The sequence below is a fragment of the Pleurodeles waltl genome, chromosome 4_2 (genome assembly GCF_031143425.1).
Source record: "Pleurodeles waltl isolate 20211129_DDA chromosome 4_2, aPleWal1.hap1.20221129, whole genome shotgun sequence".
Lineage (NCBI taxonomy): Eukaryota > Metazoa > Chordata > Amphibia > Caudata > Salamandridae > Pleurodeles > Pleurodeles waltl.
The window spans coordinates 551392005-551412482 of record NC_090443.1 but is presented as its reverse complement, the minus strand read 5'-3'; the positions used below and the strand labels follow the sequence as shown (position 1 = coordinate 551412482).

The window sequence follows — 20478 nt, the reverse complement described above, 5'->3', positions numbered from 1 at the left end:
GGGACTCTCATTTGGCCATGTGTTAATAAGATGTGGGTCTACTGTACCTCTCTCACAAAACCCCAGTGGACCTTCCCACTGTAAGCAACAAGTGCTTAAAACAATTAGCCTGAAGTAGTCCTTGTTTGAGGGTAGGTACTTGTTTTATGAAAAGTAGAGAGAACAACCATTTTACCATTTTATATATCCTTTCTTACACTAACCATAAAAGGGGGAATGGGGTTGCAATTAAATATAAACTAATAGTACTCTTATATAAATAGCTTAACGTTTTCTTTTAATAGCTGGGACATATCTGTATTTAGTTGAGCACTTAAATGAAGTAATGCAGAAAATCCATAGTCATAAATCTGTCTGTGATCTTTGACGTTCTGTGTCATTCTCTTGCTTTACATTATTTAGTATCTCCATTTCTCTATAATATACCAGCTATTTTTTTATTTTGATGCAGGATCTTTCTAGTGAGCCTGACCTCAGACTTAGCAGTCCCTCTAGTCCTGTCAGGACAGACCAGCAGAGCCGCAGTCCTTCCCCTGTGTCCATCTCTGGCAGTGAAACCAGTAGCATCATGCAGAAGCTCAAGAAGATGCGAAGCCGTATGGATGAAAAGTAACTAACCACTCTGTTTACCTATTGTCAATGGGAAATTGCACTAGTGAAACGTTGGTCTGCAGTGATGGAGCTGCAATCTCCAGGGCTGTTCTCTCATGAGATGGTGCCTAGGAACGTGAGTTTGAATGTTGTGGTGTAATGCCTAGGAACACAGCGATGTGGTGTAAAAGTTGGTCCATGCTGTCATAACAGAGCCCATAAGTCCTGGAATGTTTAGCAGTTGAAGCAACAAATTGCCATCTCGTTTAATGTGGTATTCTTTTTTTAAGTGATCTTGAGTTGTTATGTAACTACAACACCATCACAGGTACCTTACAGCTTGTACACATATTGCTTAGACATAGTTTGTCCCCTTGAAGGGCCCCATACATCTGAAAGTTCAGGTCCATCTCCGCCCTTCAAACGCTCACCGGTGGAGCTCTCACCTGGCATCAGAGGTGAGCAATGTCCCTTTTCGGTATCATCATATCCAGTTTAATGAGGGTTCAGCGTGGGTGTGTCTTTCATCGTCTACCAGGTGAAGAAGGATTACTTTGGGGAATTAGTTGATTAGGCATCCTAAGACAGTTCCTAACAAGTCTCCTGCTGCTTTCCATAACGGCTGGAGAACGACACAGTCTCATACCATGTGAATGAGGTCAATCACCTCCTTCCTGCATACTAATATTGTATTATCAACCATTCTTCCTTCCTTCATTAAACAATGTATTACTTCTTAGGTCATATTAAAAATCAAAATGCCAACTGCAACTCATCGAATATGCAAGGTGGCATATGTAGGCTTTGTAGTGGCATCTGAAGTCTCAGTTGGCCCAGCACCAGGGTAACCTGCCTAACTCCATCCAGGTTTCTGAGGAGACTGCAAACGGCCTACAGTGGTGGCTGCTGAACCGCAGCCGGACCCTTGACAGACCCTTTTCCCTACCCCACCCAGAGCTGATGGCGGTGAGAGATGCAACAGTGCTGGGCTGGGGATGCCATCTTGGAGAGGTGGAGATCAGACGACTCTGGCTAACCTGCTGTAATTGTGGGCCATTCACCCTTCCTAGCATCCACAAAGGGGAGGATGGTTCAGGTCTTCACGGACAATACAAACGCCTTGTGATATGTGTAGGAAGCTGGCCTGGTGTGTGGTTGACACCCTATACCAAGTCCAGTTATCCCCTTTTAGTGAAGTGTAGTCAGTGTCTGGGAAGCCAGGGCTCTCTAGAGGTAGATGTGGATGAGCAGCCAAGACTTATCTAGGAGACATGCGAAGTTTATGTCATACCCCTATAGTCACACAGCACTATCACACATGAAAGAACCACTCAGTGTTACAAAAATAAAGGTACTTTATTATAGTAACACAAATACTAGAATACTGACTAGGCAATCTCCCAACTGGAGGTATTAAAACACACTATTAAATGCACATTAGCAACCAGTAAAGAGCATAGAAAGCAATAAGCATTGGCAAAAGTATAGATAAACAGTTAGGACCCTGGGTAGGGCTGAACCAGATACTAAAAAAGTGGAATGTGAAAGGCAGTCCCCCACCCAAGGAAGTGGAATCAGTGGACGGGAGCTGGAGGAACTAGGAACCCCAAGAGGTGAGAACCAGAGCGACCCCCAGAGACCAGGAGAGCAGAGGTTAGTAGGCGTTTTTCTCCAAACCCAACAGGAGGACCTTAGAAAAGGATTATGCACGACCCAACCAAGACTGGAAGAACCCAAAGGTGGATCCTGACAGAAGAGGATGCAAAGGAAGGGGACCAAGTCTAGCTCGTGATTGAGTGTCCGGTTGTGGCTTGAGCCACAACCCACCCTTCTGTGGATGCAGGACCAGGTCGACAGTGGATAAAGAAGGTCAGCAGTGCAGCACAGAAGAGAAGTCCCAGAAGTGATGCAAGTGATGTCCCACGTCGGTGGTCGACATGCACTCGGTTAATGGTGCTGGAAAAACACCAAGCCATGGCAGCTGCATGAGACTGACAAGAAGGTTTGCAAGGCTTAAGAGAACCAGCAAGATCCAGGAGTCTTGACCCAAAGAGGGGAGTCCGGGTCGACCAGCTGGGAGAGTCACAAGAAGAGGAGGCAGCCCCCACAGGGAGCCCGCTGGCAGCAGGCACAGGAGTCGCAGTGAGGCCCACTCAACACACCCGAAGAGGAGTCCCCCGTTGCTGGAGCAGCAGACAGGTAGGTGACTGTGCTTTGCAGAAAAAAGAAGTGCTGTGGGCTGGGGTTTCATGGACCATGTAGATTCCTTGGAGGAGGATCAAACCAGCCTTGGTAGCTGGAAGGGTCACAGTGTATAGGGTTACTATTCTGCAGGCAGAGGCAAGGGCTTACCGTCTCTGACGTAGGACAGCTGGCAGAGAGGGCCAAGGGGACCACTCCAGACCACCATCTGTGAAGCAGGATCCATGCAGTTCCAGAGGAGAGAAGAGCCACGCAGCTGGTCGTCATTGCAGTTGGTGCCTGCAGATGCAGGGAAGTGACTCCTTCACTCCAAGGGAGATGCCTTCTTACTGTGCAGACTGAAGGCTCCCCACCCTAAGAGGATGCACAGCCGGGGAAATGTTGCAGTTGCTGGAAGGAGCCGATAAACAATGTTGCAGAATGGCGTTGTCACTGAAGTTGCAGATTGTCGATTGCAGTCCCAGAGGCCAGAAGATGACGTAAACAATGCAGAGGAGTCCTGCTGGAATCTTTCACATTGAATCTGAGGACCCACCCAAGAGGAAGACCCTAAATAGCCCAGGCAGGGGGATTGGTCACCTAGCAGGGTGACCACCTATCAGGAGGGGGCTGTGATGCCATTAACCTGGCCTGGCTACTCCGATGCTCCCAGGGGCCTCTGCCTACCTTGGATTCAAGATGGCAGAATTAAGTGGTCACCTGGAGGGTCTCTGGACACCACCCTTAGGGTGGTGATGGATGGGGGAGTAGTCATCCCCCTTTCTTTTGTCCAGTTTCACGCAAGAGTAGGGACTGGGGGCCCCTCGACAGGTACAAACTAATTTATGCAAGGAGGGCACCAAATGTGCCCTTGAAAGCACAACAGTGGCTTGGGGAGGCTACCCCTCCCAATCCATGTAACACCTATTTCCAAGGGAGTGGGTGATACCTCTCTCTCCCACAGGAAATCCTTTGTTCTGCCTTCCTCTGCCTGAGCTGATAAAGCAGCAGGAGGGCAGAAACCTGTCTGACTGGTGGAAACAATGCTGAGGGTTCTCTGAGGAGCCTCCAGAGTGCATGGAATCATACATCCAATACTGACAGTATTGGGGTATGATTCTGACATGTTTGATACCAAACATGCTCAGGTACGGAGTTAGCATTATGTAGGACACTACCTGTGGTAAAATGGCATTCCCGCACTTACGAAGTCCAGTGCAATGGAGCTGCAGTTCATGGGGGCACCTCTGCTCATGCAGGGGTGCCCCCACACACAGGTGCCTGCACCCTGCCCTCTCGGCTTGGAGGGTCTACCATAGGGATGACTTACAGTGACCTGGTGTAGTGACCTGTTATGAAAGGGTGCGTGCACCTTTTCATGCAGGCTGCAATTCCAGGCCTGCAGATAAATGTTGCATGGTCTCGCATGGGTGCCACAATGCGTGCAGCAGCCCAAGGGGGAACCCCTGGTGCCCCAATGCCCTGGGTACCTAAGTACTGTATACTGGGGACTTATATGAGGGCACCAGTATGCCAGTTGTGAGGTGTGCAAAGTCCTAAGCAACCAAATTTAGAGGGGAAGAGCACAGTCACTAGGATCATGGTTAGCAGGATCCCAGTGAAAACAGACAAAGCATACTGACAGCAGGCAAAAGTGGGGGTAATCATGCCAAAAAGAGGGTATTTTCCTACAGTATTGCTAAAAGCAGTTTATGGCTGGGATTCTGGACTTGGTGCCAAGAGGCTCTGCACCTTTGGACTCTGCTGAATTTTCGAGGCATTTCATGCACCACCTGGCAAGATCTTGGAATGTCAAGGTGCATGAACTTAGTTGGCGATGACTAGCGGATCACAAGCGGCAGTTGCACCCAGAGGTGTGAACCCAGGCTCTGTCTCTTCGCTGCTGCAGAGAACGTGCAATGTAGCACTTTTGTTTGTTGGAGTTTCAGCAAGGCTGTCTCTGAGATGTATTCTGCCTGGAGTGGAGCATAGAACTCCTGTATGCCTTCCCACTACTACCCCTCCTCCCAGGGTTCTCAAGAAAATAAGGAGTGACTAGACCCAAGTCATTTTAGTGGCTCCTGATTGGGCAAGGTGAGAATGGTACTTGGAAATTTTGGGCATGAGCATCTTCCCTTCGATCGGGCTGCCACTTCAGTAGAATCTTCTGTTGCAGCAGCAGGGCTGCATCTTGCACCCAAATGCGTGCAGCTTGAGCGACAACAGTCAAATGCAGTCAATCCATGTCATTGTACCGAACCTTTTTACCCTGGATGCTGGAACAAGTCTGTGGCTTGCCGTGGCACCTGTAACATAGCCCTGTTGGAGGCTAAGCTCTCAGATGTGTTACTGTTTGCTATGTCTTTAGCTCTCCAAGGACTTGTAGTGGCATGGTTAAAGGTTGTTTGTTGGTCCTTTCGACCTTTTTGCAGTTGCCTGACCAACCATCCTTATTCAAATGATCTGTTGTGGTGCATTTTCTTTTGTGATACCAAAGTGGGACCTTAACCTCTTAGCTGCTGCCTCCTCCTCCTCCACTCCCCCCCCCCCCCCCCCCCAACCCTGGGGTAGTTCGCGCTTAGGCCTTCATAACTTTTTGTCCACATAAGCTATCCATGCCAAATTTGTGAACTTTTTTTCCAACATCCTAGGGATTCTAATGGTACCCAGAGTTTGTGTTTTCCCCTGGAGGAGACCAAGAAATTAGCCAAAATAAATGAAAATTTCGTTTTTTTAAAAAGAAATTGGAAAAAAGGGCTGCTGAAGAAGGCTTGTGTTTTTTTCCCTGAAAATGGCACCAACAAAGGGTTTCTGCTGCTAAAATCACCATCTTCCCACCTTTCAGGAACGGGCAGATTAGAAAACCACTTTTTTCAACACAATTTTGGTATTTTACTGGAACATACCCCATTTTTACTATTTTTGGTGCTTTCAGCCTCCTTCCAGTTAGTGACAGGAGTGTGTGTGAAACCAATGCTGGATCCCGGAAAGCTAAACATTTCTGAAAAGTAGACAAAATTCTGAATTCAGCAAGGGGTCATTTGTGTAGATCCTACAAGGTTTTCCTACAGAAAATAACAGCTGAAATAAAACAAATATTGAAAGTGAGCTGAAAAAAACAGCCTATTTTTCTTTTTTTTTTTTTTAAATCTGTTTATTAAACACAACACACGAGCGGCAGTACATATAGCTTGAGTTAGTAAGAGAATACATTTTTTTCCCTTTTCATGTGTCCCTGCACGTACCTGTAATTCCCATACAGTACGGTTACATTTTTAATGTACTGGCATGTAACTTAACTTGATATATTTTAAAACAATAACAATGGGCATATCTATGGTTTTACTTAAGTATATCTAATAGTATTCTAAGTGATTACGATAATATTCAACTATATAGGCATGAAATATGTTAGTGCTTGTTTGCGTGCTATATAGTTTGCAATGGGGCAAAGGCTGGGGTAGCAGGGCTTCGGGATCTTTTGTCAGTTTGTATATTCGTGTCTGGATGAAGTTGCGCTTGTTATCCAACTATATATTTCCGGGTTGATATGGCGAGGCTGGCTGGGACGCTACTTCGGGTATGATTTATTACTTATCATGGTTGCTAAGTGTTTACGCGCAGGTCGTTCTGTACGTGTCGCGTGTTTCAAGGGGGGTAATCATCATCTCTAGCCTCTATTTGTATTACAAAGTGGTCCCACTGTGTGGCTTCCTCCTGTATCTGGCCTCTGAGTTGCAGCTGTCTTAAAGTGTGTGCCTCCGCTAGTGTGGAGCTGTGTAAGGCTGAAAGCCAGGCGCGGAAGGAGGGGGCGTTAGGGGCCTTCCAGTGTGTAGCGATCAAACGCTTGTATATTATAAACGCAAGATCTATAAACTTGTGAGTGTGTTTTTCATTCTTGTCCCGGCGACGTATGCCCAATAAGCAGGATTCTGGTGTGGGAACAAGTGTGTTTTCTATTATGTCTGCAACCGTCTCGGTGATGCGGCACCAGCCAGTATGTATTGTGTGGCATTCCCAAACCATATGGTAGAAATTAGCAGCAGGGGTAGCACATCTAGGGCATTCTGGCTTAGAGTTTGGGTATATTTTGTTGATGCGGGACGGAGATAGATATGCTTGATGGATATAATTGAATTGAGTATATCTTAGTCTAACATTACGGGATACAGATTTAATCGTGGTGAGGGCAGCTTTCCAGGATTTCTGATCAACTGGTGTGGGGAGGACCTCATCCCAACGGCTCTTAACTTGGGTCAAAGCAGTGCAGGTATCTGTTAGGAGTATTTTATATAATTTAGTAATGCAGCCCTTAATGTTTCCTATAGTGAGTAATGAGGTGAGTAGGGGGGATTCATCAGGCTCGTTTGGGTTGCTCCCCCAAAAGTTTTGTAGAAGTTTGTTAATGGCATTAAATGTTAAGAAGGCCCCAGGTTGCATGATACCAGCAGTCACGAGCTCTGCGAAAGTGCTTGCTTTAGAGTTCGAGTACAAGTCTCCCATGTTCAGTGTCTTGGTTATCCGTATATCATGGTGATGGGAAAGAGCCCGTACACCTGGTACCTGAGCCAAAGGTATTGCAGGTGAATAAGGGGGAGTTAGGGTTTTGCCCTGGACATATCTCCGCCAGCAGTATCTAGCCGTTACTACTAGGGGATTTCTGTTAGATGGGTAAGGAGGTTTGGACATAAGAGATGACAGTATCGTTTGTGGTGCCACACAAGACATTATCGCTGTACACTCTGGGGTGGGTGGGTCGCTAAGCCACGTGGCTACCCATTGGAGTTGGGCTGCTGCGTAGTATAATTCAAAGTTCGGCATGCCGAGCCCGCCTTCCTCCTGTGGATATTGTGTAATGGCTAGGGCTACTCTCCGTCTGTCCCTGCCCCACAACAAATCAGAGAGTGTAGTTTATGAAAGAATGAACGTGGCAGGGATAATGGGAGCACTGTAAAATAGTATAAAAATCTGGGTAATATTAACATTTTTGCTATGGCCGTGCGGCCCATGGGTGATAGTGGGAGGGAACTCCAAAATGCCATGGATCCCCGAGTTGAGCGTAGCAGCCTATCTAGATTGCCCTCGCGTAGGTCTGTCATAGAGTGGTAAACCTGAATCCCCAGATATTTAAAAGTCTGATATGCCCATGTCAGTTGATGTAGTGGTAATACCGATTGCTGTTCCGTAGGTATACGAGTGAGCGGGAAAATACATGATTTCGCCCAATTAACACATAAACCAGATGATAAAGCGAAGTTATCCAGGATTTGTATAACTTCTGCGAGGGAGGAGGTATAGTTACGCAAATATATTAGAGCATCATCTGCGTATAGGGAAATAATATGGTATGTGTTGGATTCTAGGATGCCCCATCTGCTTGCCCAGCTACGAAGTTTAATTGCCAATGGCTCCATAGCTGTAGCAAATAATAAAGGGGATAAAGGGCAACCTTGTCTGGTGCCTCTGCCGATGGGGAACGCGTCTGATATCATTTGGCCCGTTTTGACGCGAGCTATTGGTTTAGTGTATAGAGTGGCAATCCAGTTAATGAAACCGCTTTGAAAGCCGAACGCCTTCAGAGTGCGGAAGAGATATTCCCATCCGAGCGTATCAAATGCCTTCTCTATGTCCAATGCCACAGCCACTGCCTCAGTTTCTGTGGTACTGTGTAATATACGTATTAGGCGTCTTATATTTAAAAAAGTGTTCCTCCCTGGTACAAATCCAGATTGATCATGATGAATTAAGTCTGATAAATAAGGGAGTATCCTATTTGCTAGAATTTTCCCCAGGAGTTTACAGTCAGTGTTTAATAGGGAGAGTGGTCTATAGGATTTGACATCAAGTGGATCGCGTCCTGGTTTTGGTAGCACCACTATCAATGCTTCGCGCATGGAGTCTGGCAGCTGCTTTCTATTTCGTGCCTCGTTAAATACCTCGGTCAGGGGCTGCAGGAGATGAGCAGATAGTGAACTGTAATATTCCGTTGGTAGTCCGTCTGAGCCAGGAGTTTTGCCGCGCGCCATTTGAGAAAGAGCTAAGCGTAGTTCTTCGATAGTGATGGGACCGTCCAGTATGGCTGCGCTGTCAATGATATTCGTATTTTGGGGAATCAATGAGAGGAGTTCAGAAAGAAGTTGTTCATTTGGAGGGTGAGTGGGCTGATATAGGGAACGGTAATACATATGAAAGGACTCATTGATTCCGGCTTGTGTGTTAATCACTTCCCCTGAGTGTGTTCTTATCGCGCCTATGGGTGAGGACTGTAATGGTTGACGGACCAACCATGCCAATAGCTTGCCCGATCTATCGCCTTCTGCGTGTTGACGGGTTTTAAAATGTCTATAGTCATGTCTGCTGAGCCTGTCATCCGCTTCTTTGTAGTCAGATTTCAGCGAATTTAGTGTTTCAAGCGAGGACCCGCTAGTGATGGTCTCGGTCTCTGCCCTGCGCATTTTTTATTCTATCTCTAGTAATTCCTTATTAAGCATTCTTTTGACCCCCAGCGAGGCTGCAAGGCAGTGGCCGCGTATAACCACTTTATGAGCGTCCCATTCCGTGGCGCGCGCTGTTGTTGTGTTTTTATTTAAAGCAAAGTAATCCGATAAGCACTTAGCTAGTTCAGCATGATAAGGGGGATCTATGAGGGCATCTGGTTGTAGACGCCATGTGGGAATGCACGTGTGTGTGCGGCCCGTTCTCAGGGTAGCTTGAAGCGGATTATGATCAGATATGGTGCGAGCCAGGTAGCCTGATGTGGTTATTTTTGGGATTATATCTGTTGACGCAAACATCATATCTATTCTAGTGTGCAATTTATGCACAGGGGAGTAGAAAGAATATTCACGGTGTGTGGGGTGGGCAGTTCTCCAAATGTCTCTTAGCCTATTGTTGGAGGCCCACTCTGCAAGTTCGAGTGAAGCACGTTTAGCTAGGGTATTATCTAACGGAGGGATAGAGCGATCTCTGTGAATGTCTAATACGCAGTTAAAGTCACCGCCCCAAATAGTATCCATCTCCGGATCGTTAAGTTTACTACTGTTAAGTGTCTGTAGGAATTCCCATTGATTTGAATTGGGGGTATATATTGATGCTAATGCCATGGGTTCCCCGTCTAGGGCACCTTCCAACAGCCTATTTTTCTTCATGTTTTACTTTGTAACCTTTTCCTGCAATGTCAGATTCTTTAAAGCAATATACAGTTACGTGTGCTGGACTCTTCCGGTTGCGGGAATATATAGGGCTTGTAGGTTCATCAAGATCCCTAGGTACCCAGAGCCAATAAATGAGCTGCACCTTGCAATGGGTTTTCATTCTATACCGGGGATACAGCAATTCATTTGCTGAAATATAAAGAGTGAAAAATAGGTATCAAGCAAACCTTTGTATTTCCAAAATGGTCATAAGATACGGTGTTGAGAAGCAGTGGTTATTTGCACATCTCTGAATTCCGGGGTGCCCATACTAGCATGTGAATTACAGGCCATTTCTCAAATAGACGTCTTTTTTACACACTGTCTTACATTTGGAAGGAAACAATGTAGAGAAAGACAAAGGGCAATAACACTTGTTTTGCTATTCTGTGTTCCCCCAATCTCCCAATAAAAATGGTACCTCACTTGCATGGGTAGGCCTAATGCTTGCGACAGGAAACGCAACATGGACACATCACATTTTTACATTGAAATCTGACGTGTTTTTTTGCAAAGTGCCTAGCTGTAGATTTTGGCCTCTAGCTCAGCCGGCACCTGGGGAAACCTAGCAAACCAGCGCATTTTTGAAAACTAGAGACCTAGGGGAATCCAATATGGGGTGACTTTTGGGGCTCTGACCAGGTCCTGTTACCCAGAATCCTTTGCAAACCTCAACATTTGGCTAAAAAAACACATTTTCCTCACATTTCGGTGACAGAAAGTTCTGGAATCTGAGAGGAGCCACAAATTTCCTTCCACCCAGCGTTCTCCCAAGTCTCCTGATAAAAATGGTACCTCACTTGTGTGGGTAGGCCTGGTGCCCGCGACAGGAATAGATCACACAACGGTCAATGTTGGTCCTTACATGAGGCAGCTGTTGACCCTGGGGTGATCCATTCCTGAAGCAGGCACTAGGTGTATGCACTCAAGTGGGGTAGTGTTTTTGTCAGGACAGGTGAGGAATCACTGGGTGGTAGGAATTTTGTGATTCCCAGCATATTCCTGTAGTTTGTGTGACAGAAATGCGAGGAAAATAGAGTTTTTATTCAACATTCAAGCTTTGCAGGGTATTCTGGGTAAGAAAACTTTGGGGAATCCACACAAGTCACACCTCTGTGGACTCCCCCAAATGTCTAGTTTCCAGAAATGTTTGGGTTTAGTGTGTTTCTCTATATGGCCGCCGAACCCAGGACCAAAAACACAGGTGCCTGCCTTACAAAACCAGTTTGTTTTGTGATAGATAATTTTGATGTCTCCACAATACGATTTGGGCAGTGAAATTTGGGGCTGAACTAAATTGGGGAGCTCCCAAGAGAGCACTCTCTCTCTCTGCTTGCCGCCGCATTCACCTGCTCTCTGGGTTGGGCTAACACACTATTACCCCGTTGCACAGACTGTGCTTGCGAAGGGGCAGCAGGACTGTCCTCATCACCTCCCTCATAATTTACTGGAAGAGGAGTTATCGAATGGGACTCCTCCCTGAGTCTGCGCCATTGTCCTATCCCTCAGATGCTGTCTCAGTATCTGATGTCTCAGTCTCTGACGCTATGTCAGAGCTGTCCTCTATAACCCGAGTGACGGCAGCAGTCATCCATCAAGATGCCATCTCTGCTATTGGCTAAACTGTTGCTCTAAAACACTAGCCTACGTAGACAGTCACAAAATCGATGGTGTGTGTGAGATACGTGCAACAGTAGAGGCCACCTTACCTGCGCTTCTTCCCTCAATCAGCACGTTCTTTCAAGACACTCAAAAAAACACCTTGTCACATACCATTCGTCAGTCTTTAGCACCTCCTGCGCCCAGTCCAACAATCATTATTGGTGCTCCCACTCCCTCCTCCTCGGATTCCCTCATTACCACCCAGCAAAAGTGCCCTTCATCTCTCCATAGCCGCCCTCCACCCCGCACATACATTTCATTTGTCTCATAGCGCAGGTAATGGCTGACTTTACTAATGTACTCAGCTATTTACATAAAATACAGATTTGCTCTTTGCAGTAGTCATATAAATCTTCTGTGCTTCTTTATGGCACTAAAACTGCCACTAGACAAGTCTGACCCTTTTGTAGCAGAAACATAATCACAATACTTACTTGACTTTTTTATTGCTGCCTAAAAGCTACAGTTTAAAATCGTCAGTTGAAGTATGTGCATTGCTTTGAAGACGCAAGCTGCAACTGCAAGACAACTGGTGGCAAATATATATATATATATATGTTCGATGGCATGTGTAACTGCAGATTCACATGCTGTGCATATCCCGCCATCTAGTGTTGGGCTCGGAGTGTTACAAGTTGTTTTTCTTCCAAGAAGTCTTTTCGAGTCACGAGATTGAGGGACTCATCCCCTTTCGGCTCCATTGCGCATGGGCGTCGACTCCATGTTAGATTGTTTTCTTTCCGCCATCAGGTTCGGACGTGTTCCTCTTCGCTCCGTGTTTCGGTTCGGAAAGTTAGTTAAATCTCAGAAAATTCGACTGTATTGTTTGCGTTCGGTATCGGGTTAGTTATAGCAGATCGACACCGAATAAAAGAAGAGCTCCGGTAGCCCTTCGGTGCTTCTATCCCCCGGCGGGCCTGGTCGGCCCGACAGCGTGCGTCTTCAAGGCTCATGGAACGGACCCCATTCCGCTTCTGCCCCGAATGCCACAATAAGTATCCTTACACAGATCAGCATTTGGTCTGTAATTTGTGTTTGTCCCCCGAACACAAAGAGGATACTTGTGAGGCCTGTCAGGCATTTCGGTCGAAGAAGACGCTACGGGACCGGAGAGGTCGAAGGCTTCAAATGGCATCGACGCCGTCAGGACACCACAACGTCGAAGAAGAGGAGACTTCCTCCATTGCCGAGTCAAACGAGGCCGAAAGTGAGCAGCCAGCGAAAACCGTGAGTAAACCTGCCCCGGCCAAAACTCATGCCAAAATCATGAAGGCCCAGGGGACGCCACCGCCGGCAGGCCATGGCTTAACCCGTAAACTCGGTGACCAACTATCGGCACCGAAAAAGGGCACACACGTGTCGAAGACATCCTACTCCGGTCGAGATACCGGCACAGAGTATACTCGGCACCGAGATACTGGCTCCGACCAAACTCGACACCGAGATACCGGCACCGAGCAAAGTCGGCACCGAGAGATCGGTACCCCGAAACCGAAAAAGGTGGCTTTGGAGCTGAACAAGACTGTGGAAAAGGTTTTGGTGCCGAAACACCCAGCATCAGAGCCGAAACAAAGTTCTTATTCTGAAGAACAAGGCCTTTCTGCACAACTACAAGGCCATAAATTTGGACAAGAATTAGAGATGGGGGAGCCAGACTATACACAAAGAAGGCTCCATATTCAAAAAGAAACCGGGAAAATAAGAACTCTTCCCCCTATTAAAATGAAATGGAAACTTGCTTTCCAAGACACAGAGAAACAACCAAAAGCAAAGGTGGCGAAAGAAAAAACTACACCACGTTTTTCGCCACAACCATCGCCACAGCACTCACCGCAACTATCACCAATTGCAACACCCCCTATGATGCAATCTCCAACGCACACAGGGATGACCCAGGATGACCCAGATGCATGGGATCTATATGATGCACCTGTATCTGACAATAGCCCAGACTGCTACCCGGCAAGACCATCACCACCTGAAGACAGTACTGCTTACATGCAGGTGGTGTCCAGAGCAGCTACTTTTCACAATATAGCACTGCATGCTGAACCTATTGAGGATGACTTTTTATTTAATACTTTGTCGTCAACACACAGCCAGTACCAGAGTCTGCCGATGTTAAAACACGCAAAACAAGTGTTTCAAGACCCTGTCAAATGCAGAGCCATTACACCTAGGGTGGAAAAAAAGTACAAGCCTCCCCCTACGGACCCTGTGTACATCACGCAACAACTAACACCTGACTCAGTGGTAGTAGGCGCAGCACGCAAAAGGGCAAACTCACAGACTTCGGGGGATGCACCACCACCCGACAAAGAAAGTCAAAAGTTTGATGCAGCGGGGAAAAGAGTTGCAGCACAAGCAGCCAGTCAATGGCGCATTGCCAATTCACAGGCTTTATTGGCAAGATATGACAGGGCTCATTGGGATGAAATGCAGCATTTTATTGAACATCTTCCCAAGGAGTTTCAAAAGCGTGCACAGCAAGTGGTGGAGGAGGGCCAAAGTATCTCCAACAACCAGATACGATCGGCAATGGACGCAGCGGACACAGCCGCCAGGACTGTGAATACAGCGGTCACTATTCGGAGACACGCATGGCTCCGCACCTCCACATTTAAGCCAGAGATCCAACAGGCCGTGCTTAATATGCCTTTTAATGGACAACAGTTGTTTGGGTCGGAGGTGGATACAGCTATAGAGAAGCTAAAGAAGGACACTGGCACGGCCAAAGCCATGGACGCGCTCTACTCCCCACAGAGCAGAGGCACCTTTAGAAAGCCACACTTTAGAGGGGGGGTTTCGAGCCCAAAGCACAGAACCCTCAACCTCACAAGCCAGACCCACATACCAGGGCCAGTATCAAAGAGGAGGCTTTCAGGGACTATATAGAGGTGGACAGTTCCCTAAAACCAGAGGGAAATTCCAAAGCCCCCACAAACTAAACAGTGACTTCAATGTCACAAATCCCCAACACATAACACCAGTGGGGGGGAGACTCACAGATTATTACAAAAATTGGGAAGAAATAACTACAGACTCGTGGGTCCTAGCCATTATCCACCATTATCCAACATGGTTATTGCATAGAATTCCTACAATTACCACCAAATGTGCCTCCAAGAACACACAACATGTCCAAACAGCACTTGGATCTATCACAACTAGAAGTCCAAGCGTTGTTACAAAAACAGGCAATAGAACTCGTACCCAACCATCAGAAAGGAACAGGTGTTTATTCCCTGTATTTTCTAATCCCAAAAAAGGACAAAACTCTGAGACCCATCTTAGATCTCATAACACAAATTTTTTACATCAAATCAGATCACTTTCACATGGTAACACTTCAAGACGTGATCCCCTTGCTCAAACAACAAAGCTAAATGTCAACATTAGATCTAAAGGATGCGTATTTCCATATACCCATACATCCTTCACACAGGAAATACTTGTGGTTTGTAATCCAAGGAGTACATTACCAATTCAAAGTGTTACCATTCGGGATAACAACAGCACCAAGGGTATTTACAAAATGCCTTGCAGTAGTAGCAGCACATATCAGAAGACAGCACATACACGTATTCCCGTATCTAGACGATTGGTTAATAAAAACCAACACTCCAAAACCGTGTCTTCAACACACAAAATACATCATAGAAACCCTTCACAAATTAGGGTTCTCAATAAACTACCTAAAATCACACTTACAACCCTGTCAAATACAACAATACTTAGGAGCGACAATCAACACAAAAAAAGGGATTGCCACTCCAAATCCACAAAGGGTACAAGCATCCCAAAATGTAATACAAAGCATGCACCCAAACCAACAATATCAAGTAAAATTAGTGATGAAACTTCTAGGCATGATGTCTTCATGCATAGCCATTGTCCCAAACGCAAGATTACACATGCAGCACTTACAACAGTGCCTAGCAACACAATGGACACAAGCACAGGGTCAACTTCAGGATCTAGTGTTGATAGACCGCCAAACACACACCTCGCTTCAATGGTGGAATCCTATAAATTTAAACCAGGGGCGGCCCTTCCAAGACCCAGTGCCTCAATACATGATCACAATAGATGCTTCCATGGTAGGGTGGGGAGCACACCTCAACCAACACAGCTTCCAGGGACAATGGGACACTCAGCAAAAACAACTTCATATAAATCAACTAGAACTACTAGCAGTGTTTCTAGCATTAAAAGCATTTCAACCACTAATAGCCCACAAACACATTCTTGTCAAAACAGACAACATGACAACAATGTATTACCTAAACAAACAGGGAGACACACACTCAACACAGTTGTGTCTCTTAGCACAGAAGATTTGGCATTGGGCGATTCACAATCACATTCGCCTAATAGCGCAATACATACCAGGAATTCAAAACCAGTTAGCCGACAATCTCAGTCGAGATCACCAACAGATCCACGAATGGGAAATTCATCCCCAGATACTACAAACCTACTCCCAAAACTGGGGAACACCACAAATAGACCTATTCGCAACAAAATAAAACGCAAAATGCCAAAACTTCGCATCCAGGTACCCACAGCCTCACTCCAAGGGCAACGCGTTATGGATGAGTTGGTCAGGGATATTTGCTTACGCTTTCCCCCCTCTCCCACTCCTTCCGTATCTAGTAAACAAATTGAGTCAAAACAAACTCAAACTAATACTAATAGCACCAACTTGGGCAGGACAACCTTGGTACACAACACTACTAGACCTGTCAGTAGTGCCTCATATCAAACTACCAAACAGACCAGATCTGTTAACTCAACACAAACAACAGATCAGACATCTGAATCCAGCATCGCTCAATCTAGCAATCTGGCTCCTGAAGTCTTAGAATTCTGACATCTAGACCTTACACAAGAATGTATGGAGGTCATCAAACAGGCTAGAAAACCTACTACCAGACATTGCTACGCAAATAAATGGAAACGATTTGTTTATTACTGTCATAATAATCAAATTCAACCATTACACGGACCGCGAAAAACATTGTAAGCTACTTACCACGCTTACAAAAGTCTAAGTTAGCTTTTTCATCCATTAAAATACATCTCACAGCAATTTCTGCCTATCTGCAAATTACACATTCAACTTCACTATTTAGAATCCCAGTCATAAAAGCATTTATGGAGGGTCTAAAAAGGATCATTCCACCAAGAACACCACCAGTTCCTTCGTGGAACCTCAATATTGTATTGACACGACTCATGGGTCCACCATAGGAACCCATGCACTCTTGTGAGATTCAATACTTAACCTGGAAAGTAGCCATCCTAATAGCTATCACATCTCTCAGAAGAGTAAGTGAAATACAAGTCTTTACCATACCCTTTATACAAATACACAAACATAAAGTGGTTCTACGCACAAATCCCAAATTTTTGCCAAAAGTTATATCACCGTTCCACTCAAATCAAACGGTGGAACTCCCAGTGTTCTATCCAGAACCAGACTCTGTAGCTGAAAGAGCATTACATACATTAGACATAAAAAGAGCACTATGTATTACATTGATAGAACCAAACATTCCCAAAACAAAACAATTGTTTGTAGCTTTCCAAAAACCTCATGCAGGGAATCCAATATCCAAACAAGACATTGCCAGATGGATAGTTAAATGTATTCAAACCTGTTATGTTAAAGCAAAGAGAGAACTGACTATTACACCAAAGGCACACTCCACTAGGAATAAAGGTGCCACCATGGCCTTTCTAGGAAATATACCAATGACAGAAATCTGTAAGGCAGCCATATGGTCTACGCCTCATACATTCACTAAACATTACTGTGTGGATGTGTTAACACAACAAGCCACAGTATGACAGGCAGTATTACGAACATTATTTCAAACAACTTCAACTCCTACAGGCTAAACCACCGCTTTTGGGGAGATAACTGCTTACTAGTCTATGCACAGCATGTGTATCTGCAGCTACACATGCCATTGAACGGAAAATGTCACTTACCCGGTGTACATCTGTTCGTGGCATGAGACGCTGCAGATTAACATGCACCCTCCCACCTCCCCGGGAGCCTGTAGCCATTATAAGTTGATCAAAATTATATATTAGATGTTAATAAAACTTGTACATTTGTAAATTTCTAAATATAAATCACTTTTAGACACATTATGTACATACATACTTGCTCCATTGCATAGGCACTATTACTATATACACAACTCCTACCTCACCCTCTACGGGAAAAACAATCGAAGATGGAGTCGACGCCCATTTTATGTGTGGGTCTGGTTTTCCTGGGGGCCGATCGCAGCCCCCAGGAAAACCACACACGTATTGACAAAAGTGATTTTTATATATATATATATATATATCTATAGATCTAGCTATAGATATATCTATATATATATATATATATATATATAGATCTATATATATATATAGATCTATATTTTTTTTGTTGCTGTGTGGTTTCCTTTGGGGGCCAAAATGGCTCCCAAGGGAACCCTACAACAGCTAAAAAAAAAAAAAAAAAATATTGCCTCCACGGGCGGCCCCCTGTCCATTTCTTTATCTTTTTTTTTTATTTATTATTATTATTTTTTAAATAAAATTTAGCACCTACCTTTTTTTTTTTTTTTAAATATGACCGGGGGGGGGGGTGAGGGGATTGAGGGGGGGGGGGCAGCCCGTTTTCCGAGGGGGGCGACCCCACACAAGTGAAATCCCTGGTGTCTAGTGGTGTTTCCTGGCCCCCGATCGCAGCTGTGGTGCGATCGGGGTGCCAGGAAACACTTTCAGGAAGGCCTCGTAAGAAAGGGGAGAGTCTCCCCTTTCTTACGAGGCCTTCCCGAACGTGGGGAAGGCCGTTTGTGGATGGAGTAGGAAGCGGCCGCAAGGCCGCTTCCTGCTCCGATGGGGAAATCCACAAAGTGACGTCACTTCGCGCTGACGTCACAAAGGGGCGGGTGGGGGGAGACACGGAAAAGCTTCTGTGTCTCCCGGGGAATAAAAAAAAAAAATAATAAACCCAGGGAGGTAGTGTGGGCGTCGGCCAGTCGCCGACGCCCGCATCCAAGGGGTTAATGTGGTCCTTATTTTCCTTTTGTATACTCCTTTTGAACCTCTTCGCAGCTGTTCCTTACGTCTTCTGACCCTGAAGACGATAACCTCAGTGTGTCATGTGAGTGATCTTAACGCTTTCAGTCCAACCTCCCTACATTACTTTCTTTCCGGACAAATCTGAGGGGTTCTCTGAGGCAAAGAAAGGCAAAGAGGTGCAGAAATGGACCACATCAATAGTCCTCTGTATTATCATTGACTCTCTGATGAATGAAAAAGTAGCCTTCGGCAGGATTGAGGGCCCATTCCACCAGGGCCATGGCTTCCACCACTGCATTAGTATGCCAGTGGTCATTGCTTATTGTATGGAGTCCCTGAATTCCTACACCTCAGGGCCTGGTGGTAGAACATGGGCTTTCCGCAAACTGTAGTGGACTACATCCGGGTGACTGTGGAACTCGACATCCTTGGGATTCACTAAAAATTAGCCAAAGTCTCCCCTGATTACTTCACGGAGGCATTTATTCATTTGAGCTATCCTGGGCATGGTGGAATTCAGGGCTTTTACTTTGCAGCAGTGACGTTACAACTTTCAGGTTATTTCCCTAATGTTTCAGGCTCGGTCCTTGGTCATGATGAGAGTGTCTCTAAGGCAGCTTGGCCTCGTACATCCTCCTCATCAACTATGCTAGATGGCTCATGTGTGGTCTGCAATGAAACTTTGTGTGGGTGCAGCATCAAGGCAACCTTTCTGACATCATGTAGGTCTTGGAGGGCACAGATTGAGATCTACAGTAGTGGCTGATCGAACCCAATTGGTCCAACGACAATTCTTCCCCATCAAGAGCTGACTGGTGACAGTTGCAGGGGAGGTATCACATGCAGGCTCTACACTTTGGTATGAAGAACATCTGAGAGTCCATACAGCTGTCTTAGGAGATTGCAAAACATCTGCATTGGTGGCTGCCCGACCGCAATTGGACCGGTGGCAAATCTCCTCTCCCTATCCCACCTGGAATGAATGACCTTGACTGATGCATTGTTGGCAAGAAACAGCCCCCAGAGGGTTTGTGTGCTTATTCCACCAGCGTGAAGGCTGTTACCACTGCGCTGGCACTCATGCCAGTTCTTGACATTTCCTAGGCTGCGATGTAGGTGTGTTTCCACACCTTTACGGAGCCTTACTGCCAGGATAGCCAGGTCCAGCAGGATGGTCACTGCCTAGTCTGCCCTAAAGGATTTCCTGGTCTGAGCCATTCCACAGATCCCCCACTGGGGAAGGTGTACTGCTCTGGTTTCTATTCGCAAAGTAGTCATCTGTGGTTACAATTATTTTGCAGATGAACAAGGCACTTACCTTCGGTACCACCTTTTTTTGTTAGAAAACTTTTCAAACCGCACATTCCACCACCGACCCACCCTCCTTTGTTCCTCTTCTGTGGAATGGACTTTCAGTCAGGGACACTGGAATAATGCGGCAGGGGAGGGTCAAATTGTGCATCAGGATTGAGTTAATTATGCAGTAAGAATCGGCAAATTATGTGGCACATTTTGTGACAGTATTAATTATTTAGCCATTTTTAAACTTAACACTGTCTGGGCATTAGTTGTATCTCATTAGTACCAGTTTAACACCCAAATATAGCAATACACTACAGAAAGGTGACCAGTTAACCTTTGCAAAGGGCCTTCCTCAGTGTAACATCACTTGTCACTGGGTTTGTGCTAACTTTTGAACTGTTTGAGCTAGAAACTATTTTGTTTGTTAAAATCGGATTATGCGGCAGATGATGGCTTA

General features: G+C 45.7%; 1 protein-coding gene across 1 annotated transcript in view; it reads left to right on the top strand.

The window, feature by feature from the left end:
* Positions 1-20478, top strand: part of CEP350 (centrosomal protein 350) — an 821600-nt gene that overhangs the window by 539050 nt on the left and 262072 nt on the right. The window contains exon 27 of the mRNA XM_069232082.1: positions 452-609. Coding sequence (XP_069088183.1) covers positions 452-609 — 158 coding nt within the window. The remainder of the gene's footprint in view (positions 1-451; positions 610-20478) is intronic.